The 20,108-nt window shown below is 31.9% G+C and overlaps 3 protein-coding genes across 3 annotated transcripts; 1 reads left to right on the top strand and 2 right to left on the bottom strand.

Annotated features, from left to right (window-relative positions):
* Window positions 1–131: 131 nt before the first annotated feature.
* Window positions 132–3,224, bottom strand: LOC105800514 (heat shock 70 kDa protein 8). Its single transcript, XM_012631706.2, has 2 exons — window positions 3,005–3,224; window positions 132–2,101 (listed from the first exon to the last, which is right to left on the bottom strand). Exon 2 carries the CDS (start codon window positions 2,090–2,092, stop codon window positions 380–382), a length of 1,713 nt encoding a protein of 570 aa, XP_012487160.1. The 5' UTR covers window positions 2,093–2,101; window positions 3,005–3,224; the 3' UTR covers window positions 132–379.
* Window positions 3,225–9,922: 6,698 nt separating this feature from the next.
* Window positions 9,923–13,996, top strand: LOC105800513 (primary amine oxidase 1). The gene is made up of 4 exons (XM_012631705.2): window positions 9,923–11,116; window positions 11,233–11,346; window positions 12,857–13,398; window positions 13,743–13,996. The coding sequence occupies exons 1-4, from the start codon at window positions 9,950–9,952 to the stop codon at window positions 13,897–13,899; spliced, it is 1,980 nt and encodes a 659-aa protein (XP_012487159.1). The 5' UTR covers window positions 9,923–9,949; the 3' UTR covers window positions 13,900–13,996.
* A 2,862-nt stretch (window positions 13,997–16,858) lies between these two features.
* LOC128032618 (linoleate 9S-lipoxygenase 5-like) lies at window positions 16,859–19,723 on the bottom strand. Its single transcript, XM_052621303.1, is given in 8 exon segments — window positions 16,859–17,923; window positions 18,004–18,024; window positions 18,026–18,265; window positions 18,338–18,642; window positions 18,724–18,831; window positions 18,923–19,008; window positions 19,086–19,611; window positions 19,709–19,723. Coding segments are annotated over 8 exon segments (2,070 nt in total). The 3' UTR covers window positions 16,859–17,154.
* Window positions 19,724–20,108: the final 385 nt, after the last annotated feature.

Genomic DNA, 20,108 nt, shown 5'->3' with positions numbered 1-20,108 from the left:
AAATCATTCTCGACATCATCAAACTTTTAAAATATAAGCAGTTGATTTAGACTTTGTTTAGCATTGCTTCTCAAAAGTGCTTTTGGGGTCAAAAGCACTTTTGAAGCCAGAAGCAATGCTAAACAGACAACTTTTTGAGTCAGAAGTGCTTTTTGAAATACATTTTAGGATACATAGACAGCACCAAAGTAGTTGCTGCTACATGCTTTATTTCATTACACCAAGCTCACATGCATGCAACTATATACATATACATATATATATATATGCAAGTAAGAAAAAAACACATTACAAGGAACTGTTGGTGAAGACTGATTCTCTAATGGAAGAAAAAAACATACAACATTCAAGTAAAATGTTATGAAGGGAGCATCGAGTTTTATTTCTTCTGGACAGTCATCAAGTCTAGAGTAGACCCATATGCTCTATGCAGTGCTTCTGCACACCAACCGTGCCCGTCATCAACAGTCGGCATCCTTACTTCCATTACGGGAACTACAGGTTGTTGAGAACCCGGCATTATGACTCCAGCCAAAACTCTCAGCACGTTTGATGCATTAATATCCATGCAGACATTTATTTCTGGAACTCCTTTAGGTGCCGGTGGAATTCCACTAATCTTGAAATAGCCAAGCAGATGATTCTCATCTGCCTTCTCTGTTTCACCCTCATGGACAATTATCAATACCTCAGTCTGGTTATCATTGACGGTTGTGAAGACCAGTTCTTTGCGAGCAGGCATTGTAGTGTTTCTAGGTATAATGGGCACAAATGAATTCCCATTAGCACGTATCCCTATTCCAAGAGGTGTGGCTTGAATGGTTAACAGGTCCAAGTTGCCAAAAGGATCACTGATGCCTGAAGCTACTGCTCCCTCCAGTGCTGTCCCGCAGACTGCTGCTTCGAGTGGGTTCATACCTTTGTAAAGTTCTCTTTTACATACACTCTTGACAAGATTTTTTATTTTTGGAATATGAGAACAACCACCCACGACTATTACGTCAGTCAGATCATCTGCCTCTACCTTTGCATCATGTAAGCACTGGATTATGAGACTCTCACACTTCTCAAATATCTTCTGGTTTACCTCTTCGAATTCTTCCCGGCTCACCTGCTTACATATTCTCAACCCATTACCCAAATCTACATCAATTTGCACACTTTCTTCAAAAGAGAGCTTGTGTATGGCATCTTGAGTTGCAACTCGAAGTAACCCCATCGACTTGATCTCATTAATTCCACGGCTTGAGAAGAGGTTATCAAAATTCGGCAAGAGATGGCGCATCATGTTCTGAAGGAAGTCTTCTCCTCCGGTTGCTATTCCAGCTAAGGCTTTTATCTGAGAAACTCCCCCAGCTGTAGCTGTTACAGCAGCATCACAATACCCTGCACCCATATTAAAGATGAGAGCGATCTTTTCACTTCCACTGCCCATATTGTCATGTATCATCTGCTGCTGCTGCTGTGCATATAGTAATGCCACAGCTGTTGGTTCAGGCATCAATCTAAGAACATGAAGACCAGCCATAGCACAAGCTCGTTCAATTCGAGTCAACTGAAACCGACTAAACGAAACTGGAATGGACAAAACGACATTTCTTATAGGCCGCTTCAATTGAGATTCGGCCATGACTCTTAACTCAACCAAAAATATAGCAAGAACTTCTTCAGGCGTAGTGGATCTCCAAACATTGTTCACCAAGGCTGCAATAAACGGACGAACACCGATGTCCAATGTCTGAACCAGAAAAGGAAGGCTTTTGCTTGAGTGAACAACTGGGTCGGTATCAACCCTTCCAATCAGTCGCTTCATGTTGAAGATAACAGCTCCAGATAACATTTCATGCTCATGAGAAAGTTGATAGCTCACTCCACCTGAAGGAATATCATCTTTGAAAGTGACATAAGAACGCATTAACTTCTGGTTCCTAGTATTCTTCAGAAGCTCCACTTGTGAGCCATTCCAGACCGCAACGCTGCATTGTGAAGTTCCAATATCAATTCCAATTGCAATTTCTGGAAAAGCAGACGAGGATTTCTCCTCCCCTGTTGTTTCGCTGTCAGATGCCACGGTGTACGCTGGTTCAGCCATCTCTTCAAACTGGCAAAACAATTAAACATCAATGTCATTTATCAGCATACTATTCATGATCAATAAATTAAACCCTATAGCAACCACAGACAACTGGTAGAAAAACAACCATAGCAAACAATATGAAGTTGACAGACAGATGAATCACAGAGTACCTCAAAAAGATTCTTAAAAACGTACACTATTATGAATGTGTTACCCAGTTTAAAAGCATAACAATAAACTTCCATAGAAAAATATCCATGTCTAGTGAACATCCCATTTTAAGAACCCACAAGCAACAATTAGACAACCATTTTAGTCTCCAACACAGCATGGTATATAAACTATAGAATTATACAAACAATCATTCATTTAGGTCTTTTTACAAACACTTGAAATGTACTATCATTTCACATTAACAGTCAAAATTTAGCAAGCCCGAGATATTTCTAAGCTAAAACCTCAAAACCCCACAATCAACATAAAACTCACAGTCAAATTGTTCACCTTAAAATGAATAAAGAAAATCAGGGGATGTTTCTTTCGTAACTCATAAAGCTTAAGCTTAACTTCAATATTTCCATTCAAAGCCATTAAAATCATAAAACCCCAAGAATGAAATTTCCTAATAAAAAAAAAAAGGTTAATCATCCATTAAAATATAACTTTGACACCAAGTTCTCGAATTTTCAATACAAACCCAGGACCAAAGTAGCATCAAGCCGTCAACTTGAGCATGAAAAATAAAAAACCAAAACCGACCCAAGTAAAGAAACTAAATGCTTTACTTCTTCGACATTCAAAGAAAACAAGAAGAAGAACAATCCAAAATCCAATAATTCCATGCTGCATTGAAAAGAAAAAAGGCCAAAAACAGAGGACGGTTTATGGAATCAATAAGCAGAGAGAAGAGTATAGAAAAATGCAAACCTGATAAAAGCAACCGCCAAAAAAAAAAAGAACAGGAAGCAGGATTAGGATTAGGATTTGTTTTTAAGAGAATGTTGAATTGTAGAGGTGAAGAAGGTGGCAAAGAAATAGAAATGAAGAGAGTAGAAGAGGCGAGAAGTGTTGAGAGTTTTAAGCACTTGGAAACTACACAATGGGTTGGAGCTTTGCTTTACGTTCTAGAGTTTCCTAGACTACTCACTTTTTCTGTTCTTTTATTTTTTATAGTTTTCTTTGATTAAAATCTATGCGATATAAAGCTTCTCAAATTCCAACTCAGACTTTAAAAATATAAATTATTATAATATCACAAATTATTTCGTACACTAATTATTATTGTAAAATATATTAAAAAATCCATAAATATTTTTTATTCACTCATTGTTAGAATTATCACCCAATTTTAAACGCATTCAATTTGTTATTTTTAGATAATGTCTCAATTTAAGTATACTTTTTTTAATATATAAATGTTTATTTTAATATTTTTAGTTTATTTGATATATTATATTTTTTTAAATTTATTTTTATATTAAAAATAATATAAAAAATTCATACCGACAGATCAGATCAGGTTTGAATAAAATTTTAGGCTCATTTTTCGGGTTAGGCCAAAAAACGAACCTAATATTTGGCATTGGTCCGACCTGAACCCGGCTCGACCAATGATTAGGTCCAGTTACTTTGTCACATAATCATAAATTTTGAAGGATTAATGTGTAATTTTATCATTATACTAACATATAATTTCATAAATTTCGAAGAGATTAAAAAACATATTTACCACTTTTAAGATCAAGGCTTGCCCCTTATCTACTTGACGGATTACATTATTTAAAGTCTTATTTAAAAATGTTTAAATATAAATATAAGAAAATCATCTTTCAAATACATAAAACATTGAAAATATTTAACTTTGTTTGTTCATTTTTCGCTCAGATAATCTCAACTTACGTGTATAATTTGTGATAAGAGTTTAACAATGAATACCGTTAATAATTCTACTCATCCAATAATGTTATAACTGAATTTTGAGCTGAAAATAGTTCAACTCGTTTCCCATCATTACTATAAAATAAAAGAAAATTTCGTACTCAAATTAGTCCCTATATTTTTAAAAGTTGTAAATTTAGTTCATGCATTTTAATTTTGATTGATTTTAGTCATTGAATTGATCAATTTTAATCTTTGTACTTTTTTTAATTTGAAATTTTAGTGCTAATCGAACCATTATATGTTTGGTTAAATTCAATCACTAATCCTATACTATCCATATAATTGTAGATTTAGTAAATATTCTCTAATTGCATCATTTTAAGTCTTTATATTTTTCAAAATTTGATATTTTAATCTTGACGCAAATAACATTTGTTAACCCATTGATTGGATTTTAGTGAATAATATGTGAAAATAACAAGTTGACATGACATTACACGTATGATAATATGCTTACCACATCAAATTTTGGAAATAATGAAACTCAACTTGATGAATTTTATGGTTATCATTTGGTCATGTGTAATAGACCGATTTTTCAGCGATGTCGGAAATAGTGGTTCGAGGACACCAAATCCGGTGAGTAAGCTTGTAAATTTTATTAATTAATATTTACAAGTCAGATATGGTTTTGAATTAGTAATTTATGTTTTATAATGATTTATTAGGTTTGAGGGATAAAATTTAAGGTCAAGTGGTATTAGAAAATGAGGTATCGAGACCTCGTTCCTATAAACCAAGCCGTAAATATTTTTATAAATATTTGCGGAGTGTCAATAAGGTGGTATTAAAGTTTCGTTGAAAAATTTTGACGTTTCGATAGTTAATTAATTAAAAAGAATTAAATTGAAAATAGTGCAAAACTTGCTAATTATAATAATTGAGTGATTAAATGGAATGATTAATAAATAAAGAAAGACTTTGGTGGTAAATATGCCTAAACTAATATAGTTGGACGGCAACTTGAATGGAAATGATAAAATAATATAAAACTAATGGCAATTTTGTAATTAAATGGAAATTAACCTAAATTAAAGTGAAAGTAAAACATTTTTATTTCATTTATTCTCCAACATTCTAGCGAATACTATAGCCATGGGGGAGGTTTCTGTTTTTGGTTTTATTCCTTTACATATCAAGTCGGGTGGAAAATCGAGGGAAATAGAAAATTATCAAAATATCCTTATATTTTGACATTTCAGCAATTTAGTCAGGTAAGTTCGTATGGTTAAACTTTAATGTTTATATATTAAATTGATGAATGGTATTATGTATTTATTCATATCTATTGTTGAAAGTAAAATATTGTTAAAATTATGAAATTTGATTTGAATGTTCGAAATGAATGGAACGCGGGATTTGAGTACAATCGTTTTGTGGCAAATGATGAATTGACAGTAAATGCAAAAGATGAATTGAAGGCAAATTACCCAAGTAAATCGAGAATCAACATTTGTTGCGAACATTCGTGTTTATTTTTTGTTTAGCTCTCACAAGCTTCTGTTAACTCATATGAGTTTTTGCTTAACCCTTGTGGGTTTCCGTTCAACTCTTATGAGCTTCCGTTCAACCCTTATGGGTTTTTGTTTAGCACTTATGTGCTTCTGTTCAGCCTTCAGGCTTCTGAAAATGATGTACTCTTATCCGTAAGTCGTTCTTCGATATGAGAAAACCTCGGTAAGGTGGTTTATTTATGAAATTTGAAAGATATATATATTTATTTTGTATCGACTCGAAAATGGATGATACATGTAGATGAAGAAACGGTAAAAGATTGATTTGCATCATGATATGTATATATATGAATATATTTGATATGTTGATACATAGAAATTATGTAAGTTGATATGAGTAATAAACTCAGGTGTGACATGTTGAGATAATAAGGATATTGATGTTGAATTTATATGAAATATGTTCAAGTACGCTAACAAGTGTTGTTGTTTGATGCTTAGGCAAGTGTCAAGCTATTGATTGAATGATAATATATTTAATTATAAGATGCATTGAAAACGCAAGTGCTCAAATGAAAATATGCTTGTGCTCATGAAGGAGTGGTAAATTTTAAGTTATACAATTTCTTATGAAATAACTCATCATGTGATTAATTTGAAAATGGCTATATTTAAATGCACTAGCTTGTGGCTATGGTGATATGATATGCTTATGACTTGTGTGTGGTGTACATGGAATGGGTGTGAAAAGTAAAGAAATACAAATGAGAATAAAGAAATTTGGAAGAGTATAAAGTTGTTGGAAACTCTACTATATTAAGGATAATATGTATAAGTAAGGCTATGGATTTATTCACCTTGTGAGTTGAAGAATATAGCTTCATGAGTATTGAAGAATCAATATCGGATTATTCTTGATACGTATAAATTTCATAATGAAATGAATTGATATGATTAAAGTTTATACGAGCTTACAAAGCATACATTGCTTACGTATTTGTTTTCCTTTACTTTTCAGATTATCGGAAGCTCAATCGGTTGGAAGCTTGTTGGAGATTTATCACACTATCCATCAGTTCTATCGGTACTTTCGAATATTTTTTTTTTATTTTGGTTATAATGGCATGTATAGGTATTCTGGTTAATGTTGGCCTATATGAGTTTTGTTAATATTAGCCACTTATTTGGCTCGTGTTTTGGCACATTTTAGTTTGGTACATATTTATCTTATATGTTTGATGTGTGGTTTGGTTTATGATTGTATGGGTAAAGGTAAAATGTTTGCTAAAAGTGCATTTATGTACATGTATTTTGGGATGCAATGAATTGATCATGAATCGGTACCTTGATATATAAAGTATATATAACTAAATATGTTAGTATTTGAAATACATTTTGGTATCAAATGGTAAGATTTGGTAGGTAAGTGATTTGGTTAGAAATCATGCAAATTAGCTTGGTAAATCTTAGGTACAAATATGCATATAAGTTATTTATACATAAAAACATATTGAATACATGAATATACCAATACCTGTTATAATCAGTCTTTTGAGATGCCTAAAGTCATATTGATTATAAGTAACGGTATTATATGTTTAAAACTTGATCTTAGCTTGATTTGAATGCATTGTTATAACTTATTGTAATGTAAAAATGTTGAGTTAGGTTGATGACCAATTGGGTGAGAAATGTGACTTGGAAAATAGCCTATTTTTGTCCACACTGGCAGAGACACGGGCGTGTGTCTCAATCGTGTATGACACACAGCCAGGTGACACGGTCGTGTGTCCCCTATATCTTTAAAAAAAATACAAGTCAGTGAGTTACACGGCCTTAGACACGGGCGTGTCTCTTGACCGTATGAGTCACATGGCTGTGTGACCCCTACAGTGTGTAAAATTTTAAATATTTCTGAAAAATTCTCTGAGTTTTTTATTTAGTCTCGGCTTGTTTCTAATATGTATTTCGAGTCTTGAGGACTCGTTTAAGGGAAAATATATATAATTTTAATTGGCTTTATTGTGAATATTGATATGTAACGAAATGTTTGAAATTTCTGTCTGATTGTCCTGTAAAACCTGGTAATGCTCTGTAATCCTGTTTTGGCGACGAATACGGGTTAAGGGTGTTACATGATGACTGAAATTTTAAATTTTAAAAAATACAAAAGACTAAAAATGACCAAATTAAAATAATAATATTAAATCCAAAGTTTTCAATGACTTAACCCTAAAAACCATGCTAAATCATGGTATTCAACGGTATTGGATTTAGGAAGGATTGGGGCCAAATTACCAGGCCAAGCCACGTACCTTTGCTAGTCTATACAAAAATGATGCTCCAAAAAACTTACACTTAGGGGCGAAGCTAGCAAATTTTTTATAGAGAAGTCAAAATTTAATTTAATTTTTATAATAGTAAAGATGTAATTTTACTATTTTAATAGTTTATATCTTTATAAAATTATTTTTATCATTTTTAAGGGGGCTAAAATGTTATTTTAGTTTTACTAAAAATTTTAAGTTGTATAGATGAGAAAAATTCATTGTAGGAAAGGCCGACCCTGCTAACCCTTAGCTATAACCCTAGCTACGCCCCTATTGCTTGTTTGCATCACACAGTGAGGTAATTTAACACCAATTTTGTATAAGGAAATGGGAGAGAGAAATAGGGAAAAAATGGTGAAACTTGAAAGAAAGGAAAGGAGAAATCTAAAAGGAAAGGAAGGAAACAATATGTTTGGGAGTTAAAGAAGAGAGTGAGTGTTTATCAAGCAGTATAAATTAATTATACAGCAGCGAATCTAAAAAATGTATTTTTCTAGTAATTTAAATTAAAAAAATTCAGTCATCATTTAGTGTTCAAAACGTAAATTTATTAATAATTTAATTTACACTTAAAAAATATAAAAGCATATATACTTTTAATATATTGATTTTTTCTTTTCCTATTTCTTAAATATCAATTTTTTTTTATTTCACTTTCCCATATATGATATTTCTGACACAATATCTAGAATTACTCATAGCCTCTCCCCAACTCATAAATAGAAGGATAATACGTTTTAACGCACTCGAACTCAAACCCTCCTGCATTGACAACAATATCCATATCAATCAAGTTAAAACTCAATCGGGAAGCCAACTGTAAATTTTTAATTAACACAATAACCCCATTTGCTAATTAACAATAATATGAATAATTTGTTTTTGCAGCAAATATATCTAGCTCAGCAACTTATGTAATTTGCAGACCACAGCACATGTTATTCTGCAGATAATATATATTATAAGAAAAGACAACATGTTAATATATATTAAGCAAAGCAAATCATGTTATTCTTGCTCTTAGTGCAAGCAAAGTAGCCCTTTCAAAGTTTTGGGCGATGTGCAATGTCCCGCTTAGAAAGGAAGATTTTTATTACACACTAATCTCATCATGCAAATGACGCGATCCTGATATCGAGTCTAGGTGAAGGAAAAGCAATTTAATATCTTTTAAATAAAGTTTTGAATTCGATTTTTTTGGATAGAAAAAATTAATTTAATAATTATTTATTTATTTATTTATTTAAGGACCGATATAATTTAATTTTAGATAAGTTGAGACTACGATTTACAAAAAAAAAAAAAAAGGGCAAGGAGAACTCGAAAATTTAAAAAATTATCGCTAGACTATTTACGAATTTTGAAAATTCTTATTAGCATTCTCAAAGCTTTTAGAAATTTTAATTACATCCTTTAATTTTTTTAAAATAAATTAAACCCTCCAACATTTTAAAAATTAGTTCTCTCAAATTGAATGTCATGTTTTGTGGTAAAAATACCAAGGAACCTCTCATAATAGGAATTAAATTGCATTTTTATCTCTTCACTAAAAAAATGTACAAATTAATTCTTGTATGTTAAATAAAAAAGTAAATCAATTATTTTTATTAAAAATTTTATCCATTTGTAGTATTAGAAACTAGCGTGATTGATGTAATAATCAGATAATAACACATGACGTGCCACATGTACCTCACATTGATGGACAGAGATCAATTTTTAACTATATGGACGAAATTTTTAATAGAATAATCGATTTACTATTTGACCTAATGCAAAGAGACTAATTTACCTATTTTTAAGTAAAATAAACAAAATACAATTTAACTCCTAATATAATAAAGACTTACCCACGTTTTGCGACGTAAAGAAGACTTGTAAAGAGTAACAAATAATAAAAGAAGAGTTGAAAGTATAAGAGTCTGCATTGAATATTCAAAGGATAGGAATTTTATAACGAGAAGATTGAGCAGTTGGCAATTGGCAATGATTATGTATTATGCTTTTGTGGTGAGCAAACCCTCCATTAATTTAGCAGTTGGACCTAGTCATGTCCTTTGGGTACTTTTTATTATATGCATAAATATTCCCTTATATATAGGTCAAGACAGTTTAGTTTTGTCTTAAAAACATAACAGCTTAGTCAAATGTTTCTGTTTGGAGATAAATCAGAATCCATGTCTTTTATTCCTTTGTTTTTTTTAGCTTTTTTATTACAATTTTGTTCAAGTCTCAGCCTTTTTCATCATCATCCTTTAGATCCCCTTACCCCAACTGAATTAAACCAGATAAAGCTCATAGTTGATAAATCGAGTACCGGTTCGCTTCCTAATCTTACGTATCACTTCGTCGATCTCGAAGAACCGGAGAAAATCGATGTTCTTAGCTGGTTATCTTCGAAGAAAACAAACAAAAACGCTCAGTTTCGACGAGCTAAGGTGGTGGTTCGAGCTGGAGGGGAGACACGGGAACTCGTTGTTGATTTAGCCAGTGGATCGATCGAATCGAACCGTGTTTATACCGGTCATGGTTACCCTCCGTTTACTTTTAATGAGTTTGTTAAGGCTAGTAGACTGCCTTTTCAATACCCAAAATTCATGAAATCAATTGTGAATAGGGGTTTAAACATGTCCGAAGTTTCTTGTGTGCCACTCACCGTGGGTTGGTACGGCGAAAAGGTGACAAAACGAACTCTTCGGATAACATGTTACTATCGAGGAGGCTCGGTTAATGTCTACGCAAGGCCGATCGAAGGGATTAGTTTATTCATCGATGTTGATTCAATGCGTATCACGAACTACATCGATCGATTCAGAGTTCCTGTACCTAAAGCCGAGGGAACCGATTTCCGGTCGAACAAAAAGATTGATCCGGTCACATGTAATAACGCGACGGAAAAAGGGTTCGAAATTGAAGGAAACAACGTGAAATGGGGTAACTGGAAATTCCACGTGGGATTCAATGCTCGAGCCGGGACCGTGATATCGACAGCTTCGATTTTCGATGCGAGAATGAAGAAGTACCGTCAGGTTTTATACAGGGGTCATGTGTCCGAAACCTTCGTGCCGTATATGGACCCCGAAAGCGAATGGTATTTCAGGACTTTCATGGATATCGGAGAGTTCGGGTTTGGGCGATCCGCAAGCACTCTGCAGCCATTGATCGATTGTCCGGCGAATGCCGAGTATATGGACGGGTACGTGGCAGGGGCAGACGGACAGGCTATGAAAATGGAAAAGGTTATTTGCATATTTCAAAGGGATGCAGGTGATATCGCGTGGAGACATGCTGAAATCAATAACCCTGGAACTGTGGTAAGGTATTCTATGCGACTTTTTAACCGTTAAAAAATTAAAAAAAATAGTCATTAAATTATTTTAAAAAAATTCTTATTGAGCTTAGGATTTTTTGTTTGAAATGAATTTTGTAGATAAGGAGTGGGCAACCAGAAAAAACATTGGTTGTCAGAATGATAGCTACCGTGGGAAATTACGACTACGTTCTTGACTGGGAATTCAAGCAATTTGGCACCATTAAAATTGGGGTATGATTCTTAAACCTTCACATTTTAAACCTCTTTTAATGCTTATGGGTTGACTTTGTATATTTTAGAATCAATGTCAACGGGTTAGGTTGGTTTTAAATTGCGTTACTTCGGGTTTTGAATTTTTTATATTATTTTAGATTTGGATTAATTTTATGTTAGTATTGTTTTAGGGTTAGGATTATTTTAATTTCGGGTCATTTCGTGTTTATTAATTGAACTTTTTGATTTTAAATCATTCAAGTTTTATCATCTAGGTTTTACACTAGGGTTCAAATCATTTTGAGTCATTGGTTTGGGTCATTTTAGATTTGTATTGTTTCACATTCAAGTCGGTTCAAGTTTGGATTGTTGTCTTTCTATGGTCAAAATGAGTTGAGTCGAGTACGGATTCTTGTTTAAATCAAAATTGGTAAGTTTAAGTTCTTGATTGAGTTAGTGTTATTAGTTAATCCGACATCAATACAATCAACAAAAGATTTAACCCATTTTTTAAAAGTAACAAATAATTTTTTTTTTTTACATTTTATACAAGTTATATAAAAATAATATAAACTCAAAAGAACTAAAAATAATGGAATTTAAACCTAATATACCAATATCCAAGGGTTAAGCTAGAAATTCTTTTAGAAGGGTTAGAGATTAAGTTATATATTTTATGAGCGCTAAATTATAATTTCATTATTATATTGACTTGTATCTTTATAATTTTTAGAATGACTAAATCAAAATTTTATAAATTTAAACTTTTATAAATTTTGAAGAACTAAAGTAGTAATTTTTCATTTTAAAGGGCCAAAGTACCTACCTCTCTCACCCCTCCAATATCTTTGAAACTTCAATATTACTATTTGGCCTTCCAACTTTATAAAAAAATCATTTTAGCCATTCATTTAATTTTTGTCTCTTTTAATTCTTAAACTTGTATTTTTGTCAAATTACCTAAAATGAATAGAAAATTTAATGTGTGTTAATTTTGTTGATGTGACATACACGAATTGCCATGTAGATGACTTGTAATCATTTAATTAATTTTTAAAATTAAAAGATATTAAAAATATTTTTAACAATTTTAATGATTTTAAAATTTTAAAAATAGTTTTTATAATTTTTGAATTTTTAAAATTTAAAATTTTAATTAAAAGTTAGTGTAGCATCCAAGTGGCAATTCGTGTATGTGCAGCGTCAAGAAGATTAAAGAAAAAGTTAACTTTACCATTTAATTTTAAGGTGATTTGATAAAAATATAAATTTAAAACTTAAAAAGATGAAAAAATAATAATAGGAAGATTAAATTAATTTTTTAAAGTTAGGAGGGTAAATAACTCCAATGTCTTTGAAACTTCAATATTAACGAAAGTTTTATTAATTTTTAATATAAATTATTTACAAATATATTTACATAATTTTTTTCGAGTAATATACATTCAGTTCGAATAGATTAATTATATTTTTTTCAGTTTAATTTTAAAAATAATTAAAATATTTCATGCCGTTAGTTGTCTCCCAGGTGGATTTGACGGGGATTTTATTGCTGAAAGGCAGTCCTTACACAAATAAGAAGCAAATAACGGCGGACGTTTACGGAACGTTAGTAGCCGACAACACCGTAGCCGTTAACCACGACCATTACCTCACATATTACCTTGATATCGACGTTGACGGTAACAGCAACTCCTTCGTCAGAGCCAAACCAAAAACAACAAGAGTAACGGACGTTAACGCCTCTCCAAGAAAAAGCTATTGGAGGGTCGTTACGGAAACCGCTAAAACGGAAGCGGATGCTCGGTTACGGCTTGGCTTAGAGCCAGCTGAGTTGTTGATTGCGAACCCAAATAAGAAAACAAAGGTCGGAAATCAAGTGGCTTACCGACTAATACCGGGGCAGCCGATAACTTCTCTGTTAGCCGACGATGATTATCCTGAAATTAGGACCGCTTACACCAAATACCAAGTTTGGGTGACTGCATACAATAAGTCAGAGAGATGGGCTGGTGGGTTTTATGCTGATAGAAGCCGTGGAGATGATGGCTTAGCCGTATGGAGCCAGAGGTAATAGCCTTAATTTTTTTTCTTACAAGGGATAGGGGTAATGATTATTTTATAGACTTTTTTTTCATTACATCATTCATAATTCTTTTAATTATTTAATGTTATCTTAATTATTTTAAAAATTATTAATAAATAATTTTAACAATTATTTTATTCAGAATCTTAAACTCGAAACTTTAAATCTTAAATCTTAAACCTTAAACTTAAAACTCATAATCTCGAATCCAAAACCTAAACATCTTGTTTTCCGCTACCATTTTTTATGGAAACAAATAATAAAGGGTTCAATTTATTTTAAATTTTTGTATACTTACAAATATATAATAGGGGTATGTTGTTTGCAGGAATAGAAAGATAGAAAACAAAGATATAGTTTTATGGTACACCTTAGGCGTCCATCACATTCCACATCAAGAAGATTTTCCGGTGATGCCGACCGTTCATAGCGAGTTTCAGCTTCGGCCGGCTGATTTTTTCGAATCCAATCCTTTGCTGCTTTAATACGATGTTGCCATGTAACATTAATAACAAAAAAAAAAAAAAAACACTTTAATGACTGTAAAAAAAATGTTTACTTGAAGATTGAAAAGGAAATTGCATTTACTACATACACTCTAAATATTGGGTATATATTGGATTAGTTCTGTGTGGATCAGGTGTTGGCTTAACATAAAAAACTTTAAAAGTATAATATAATATTTTAACACTAAAATAAACAAAAAATAGGGTAAACTATTAAAATAGTCACTTTTGTTTGCCTCAGGTTACATTTTAGTCATTTATGTTTGAAATGTTACATTTTAGTCACTTACGTTATCATGTTGTAACATTTTAGTCACTAAGCCATTAATTTCCGTTAACGATTAATGATGGTGATGTGGCACATTAAATCATCATTTCAAACGAAAATTTTAGGTTAAATTATAAAATCGGTCCCTATATTTTTTCTTTTTAAGCAATTTAATTCTTTTCTTTTATGTTCTTTTAATTTTTTTCTTTTATTTTCATTCTTTTCTACTTCTCCTCTGTTTTCTCCTTCTCCATTTCTTTTAATGTAGTTTTTTTTATATATTTTCCATTTGTTAAAATTAGTCCCTAAACTTTTTTTCTTGAGCAGTTTAATTTTTATTTTTATTTCTTTATTTGTTAAAGCAAATTATCTTTGATTACATACTCGTGTAAACCCAAAGATTGTTTTTGATCATTGCAAGATGAATAAAATCGATCTTATTGCATTAATCAATACCAATCTTCTTCAATATATAATAGAACACCAAGCTAAATTCTACCAAAGACATTAATTTGTTTACCAAATTGGTGCCAAAAACTAGAAATCAAGTTAACTCTAATGGGATCAGAAGGGTTAACCAATATTATGAAAATCTTGATTGAAATATCAGGTCCAAGCAATTCTATAAAATCACCATAATAATCCATTTTTGGATCCTTTGTATAGCATCAACAATAAGTGTAAAATATCAAAACCCCAATTCACAAATGTTTACAATAAGCAAAATAAAAATAAAAATAAATCCTTATTCGGATTTTCATTGAAGAGCAATACAAAATTGTTACCCTAAGTTGAAAATATATTAAAAACTAATCAAAAGGAAGATTAAACAAAACGTACAAGAAACACCCAATATCAAAATAAAAGTACAGAGACTAGTTTTAACAAACGGAAAATATAAAAATTATGTTAAAAGAAATAGAGTAGGGAGGAAAACAGAGGAGAAAGCAGAAGAGAATGAAAATAAAGAAAAAAATGAAAGTTAAAAAATTTTGTATTGATCTTCAACGAAAACCCGAATAAAGATTTTTAATCTTTTTTTGCTTATTATAGACAATTGTGAATAAAAATAAAAGGAAAAAATAAATTGTTCAAAAAATAAAAGTATAGGGACTAATTTTAATAAATGGAAAACATAAAAAACTATGTTAAAAAATAGAAAAGGGAGGAAAATATAAGGAGAAACAAAAGAGAATGGAAAATAAGGAAAAAAAGGTTAAAAAATTAAATTGCTCAAAACGAAAAATATAGAAATCAATTGTATAATTTAACCTAAAATTTTATTTAAAATGATGATTTAATATGCCACGTCAGCTTACCGTTATATTGTTAACGACAATTAACGGCTCAGTGACTAAAATGTTATAATACGATAACGTAAGTGACTAAAATGTAACATTTCAAACATAAGTGACTAAAATGTAACCTGGGGTAAACAAAAATGACTATTTTAATAGTTTACCCCAAAAATAATATTATTATTTATTTTGGCGAGATAAAGAATTCTTTTAAGATAAACATAAAGTATATTGTATTTTTAAGAAGAGAATTTATGTTTAAACTATGTAAATAACTTTTTGAGAGAGGTAATTATAAACTTGAATACATTAAACTAGTGTGAAAAATATTTTGATTATAAAAATATTTATAAAATAAAAATATATAAAAGAATTTGAATTTAATCTTTAACAATTCCATTTCAACTTTCAATTGTTGAAATAATAAATATAAGATTTTAATAAATAGTTGACCCAACCCAAATGATTTTAATCAATCTAATATTATGTTGGGCATGGACATAGACAATGGCTGTTATATAGAAACACAGAGGAAAGTACTACTAGGTTGGTATATTAATAATTAAATTGTACATTAAATCAAAGAGTAAATTAGTAATTTTGTTAAATTTTTATCCATTTTACTACTAAAATTAGTTTTTATATGTCAACATAGGGTACACGTAACACACCATGCGTCATTATCTGGTTATTTCAATAGTCATGCTAATTTTTAATGGTACAAATGAACGGTTTTTAATAAAAATAACCAATTAGTTCAATAATCTAACATATAATGATTAATTTACCTTTTTTTTAAGTAGAGAGAGCAAAATATAATCTAATATAAAAGTCTATACGGTACTTTTACCCATTCAATACATATTTGCATATATTCATTTTGTTATTTTATAAATTTAGATTTTGATTGAATATTTTATTTATTATTTGCAGTAAATTTAAAATTGATGTTGATATTAATTGGATAAATTATTCCGTTAGTCACCTTAAAATAAAATAATTCCTATTTTGATAATTCTAATTTTTATTAATTTAATTATATTATTTAAAAAATATTCAAAATGATCATTCTATCGATATCTCATTAATGAATTGCTGACTAGACCTCTCACGTCAACATTGTTTTCACCATACCCATATTAATTTGCATAAGAAAAATTATATGAAACTGTTTATTTTTCAATACGAGAATGACAAATTAATTTTTTTGAGATAACGTGAAATCATAATTTTATATTTCTCTGCATACATCCATCATTTAAGTTGGTTTTATTTTTATGGATAATTGATTCAGATTCAACAATGGGTATCCCATTATTTACTTTGGAAGATAACATAGTGAAATATCAAATAAATAATTTAATAATTTGAATTTAAAATCGAAAAATAATGCTAGAATTATCGGATTAAATCCAAATAAAGTTGGCATCCCTAAGTCATCCTCTCCACTTGGACCACTCTTCCCTATATTCTCCGATCATATTCAGAAACTGCCTTTATTTATTTATCTAATTCTGCACAAGCAATGAATCTAATTTATTCTTTGACATCTCTAACTTACCTTTTGGTTGAAGTTTACACACCCAAAAAGAAAAAAAAGGAAAACCTATTATATTCCCATAAATCGATACTTTCCTGCCATGGAAAGCCTGCCAATGGCAAAGAGCTTTATATCGAGATACTATTGGGGATTCCCTTCCCTGTAAGCCCACCTTCTCTGCTATAATCCGATGTACTAGGATACAATAATGTATACGGCACCTTCACCGGTCCAACTCTGTTCTTCAATTTACTATCATTGTTTCTTTCCATAATCCTACTCTCAATTTCCACCAGTTTCTTCCCGAATCTTTCAAATGCCGCTAAGGGTTCATCGTCGGTGGTCCATTCCGCCGTATCTCTTTGCCCCAAGTATATTTCATCGGTTGAATGCCTTGATAAGACTTCTATAAGTGATACACCCAGTAAAGTTTGGAACTGTGCGGTGATTGTTTTCAAGAAAGCCAAATCTGGGTCGTTTTCGAGCTCGTCGTATTCTTTGGTGCCTGGTTCCGGCATGAACCGACGGCTGACTGTTGGTCTGTTTGGGAGGTATCCGGCGTATGGGTATTGTCCGAAATTGACAGCTGCGTGGAAAGCGGAAGCTATCCATATGATGATGGTACATGCTTGGGTGAGATCAGCTAATGTGTTCATCTCCGGCCACCATGGTTCTTTTCTTAAATCGCCGTGGCCTTCGTTTTTGACCTCCGACCACCATGATTGGATTTCAGTGTCGTTTTTAACTGTTTCATCTGATGGGTAGTAGAAAGAACAGTACTCGGTTACCCAGGTTTCAATGGCGGCCCAGATTTCTAACCCATCAATGGCGTATGGGTAATCGTTTATCATCAATTTGAGTCCATAGGGACAGCTCGAATCCGGCACTGCCATTCCCCTGAAAATAAAGGTGTTTAAAGGTGTTTGCTTTAAATTATTAATGAAAGATATCAGTATATAGCTTGGCTTTAGATTTACCTCTTAATTAGATCAACAGGAGAGCCTGTTCAGTGAAAACCAGTTCCTGTAAATAGCAGATGACATTTCAAGTGCATATTTTCCTGGAAAGACTGTTAATTCAAGTACACCACCGGCATTGATGAGTGTCTGTCGAGCCAAAGCATTTATGTTCATTGTATCACGGAAATGGGGATGAAGAAGCTTATATATAGGGTGAACCACACTCAGCTGTCTATTAGTAGCGATTATAAATGGCTCGATTACAGCATGGGTGTTTAACCTGCAAACATGACAACAAGTTGCTAAATTTCAAATACATAAAGCATCAAGCGTCGGCATTTCAGCATCATACCAATGAGAAACGAGCTGATGGTAGCCAGAATCATTCACAGCAGCATAAGCTTTAGCCAACTGCCAGATCGAACTTCCAACACCATCCTCCACCGGGGTGAAAACTTTGCTTACAGCTCCGTGGCTGTCGCCTTGCGGATGCGGCAAGCTCAACTCGATTGCCAACGGCTTCAGCGTGTCATCCTCTTGTAGGAAGAACAGAGTTCTTGTGGCATAAGTCTTTGTGGTAGTGGAATTTATCCTTGCCAAGTAAGGCATCAAGGCATCATGATGGTTCAATATAAACAATTTGTTGTGTTTTAGAGCCTGAATCAAAAAAGACCAATTAGTAATCTAGAAAGAAACATTACAAACTAGCAAAAAACAGATGAAAGGGTGAAATAGCACATCTTCCACAGTGAATCCATCCATGTTTCTCTCAATATGCTCCTTTGTAATGGTACTTTTCTGGTTTCCATATACTTCAGGATCAAGCTTGCTTGCAGGGGGGAATTCCTACATACATGTTATATGATTTATTTAGATTAGACCATAAATACTTTTTTGAGATAAAAGATATTGAAATACAAAAAATGTTGTATTTTACTTGCAGCCTACTGATGATTACTGGGTTGACGCCTGCGAGTGTTTCTCGTGCAAACTCTTCGTCTGTCCTCCAAGCAGACTTATCCTCTGTAACCACATGATGGGGTCATTTTTAAGTCGTAACAGAAAACTATATACTTAACCTATCACTCGAATATATATACCTTTGATAACAGCAGGCATCGGGAACTTCATCAATCTCTCGCCGTCGTTACGAACAAGTTCCCTGATCATCTCCCAAGGGACACAATCTCTTATCTTCTTAAGAGTGGCATCATTTGGTAGTCTGATACCACCTTCATAAAGATCAAGTACATCTTGAAAGGAATCAAATTCATTTATGGTTTTGTCACATAATGCTGCAACCTCTGGGATAAGTACCTGAAACAAAGATTTCAAAGCGTAGGCAACGAAATCTGAGAACTTCACGAGGCTAAACTGTTCGTCGCGTGGTACGTAAATCTTTAAGCTTAGAAGAAACAGTCTGCTCTCCGTCCTCGAATCTTTTTTGTGTGGTTTCCGACCGGTTCTCCCTCTTCTGGGATAAGGACAATCCAAGGATCCTCCAAGAACTGGACGATGAAAATCATGACCCCTGTCCGGCATTGCCAAGTCATTGTAGAAATCATAGTCATAAACTCTGTCCCATTCTTTGAGACATCCTTTTCCATCTCCTCTGAGATTCACGAGCTATAACCAATTAGTTCAATAATCTAACATATAATGATTAATTTACCTTTTTTTTAAGTAGAGAGAGCAAAATATAATCTAATATAAAAGTCTATACGGTACTTTTACCCATTCAATACATATTTGCATATATTCATTTTGTTATTTTATAAATTTAGATTTTGATTGAATATTTTATTTATTATTTGCAGTAAATTTAAAATTGATGTTGATATTAATTGGATAAATTATTCCGTTAGTCACCTTAAAATAAAATAATTCCTATTTTGATAATTCTAATTTTTATTAATTTAATTATATTATTTAAAAAATATTCAAAATGATCATTCTATCGATATCTCATTAATGAATTGCTGACTAGACCTCTCACGTCAACATTGTTTTCACCATACCCATATTAATTTGCATAAGAAAAAATTATATGAAACTGCTTTATTTTTCAATACGAGAATGACAAATTAATTTTTTTTGAGATAACGTGAAATCATAATTTTATA

This window comes from Gossypium raimondii, chromosome 9, assembly GCF_025698545.1.
Source record: "Gossypium raimondii isolate GPD5lz chromosome 9, ASM2569854v1, whole genome shotgun sequence".
Classification (NCBI taxonomy): domain Eukaryota; kingdom Viridiplantae; phylum Streptophyta; class Magnoliopsida; order Malvales; family Malvaceae; genus Gossypium; species Gossypium raimondii.
This window is presented reverse-complemented; position numbering and strand designations above follow the sequence as displayed.

Excerpts from the sequence above, each read along its gene's own strand:
- LOC105800514 (XM_012631706.2), bottom strand. The coding sequence starts at position 2,092 with ATGGCTGAACCAGCGTACACCGTGGCATCTGACAGCGAAACAACAGGG.
- LOC105800513 (XM_012631705.2), top strand. The coding sequence starts at position 9,950 with ATGTTTCTGTTTGGAGATAAATCAGAATCCATGTCTTTTATTCCTTTG. Across the intron at positions 11,347-12,856 it reads TTGGCACCATTAAAATTGGG|GTGGATTTGACGGGGATTTT; the intron begins GTATGATTCTTA and ends GTTGTCTCCCAG. Across the intron at positions 13,399-13,742 it reads TTAGCCGTATGGAGCCAGAG|GAATAGAAAGATAGAAAACA; the intron begins GTAATAGCCTTA and ends TGTTGTTTGCAG.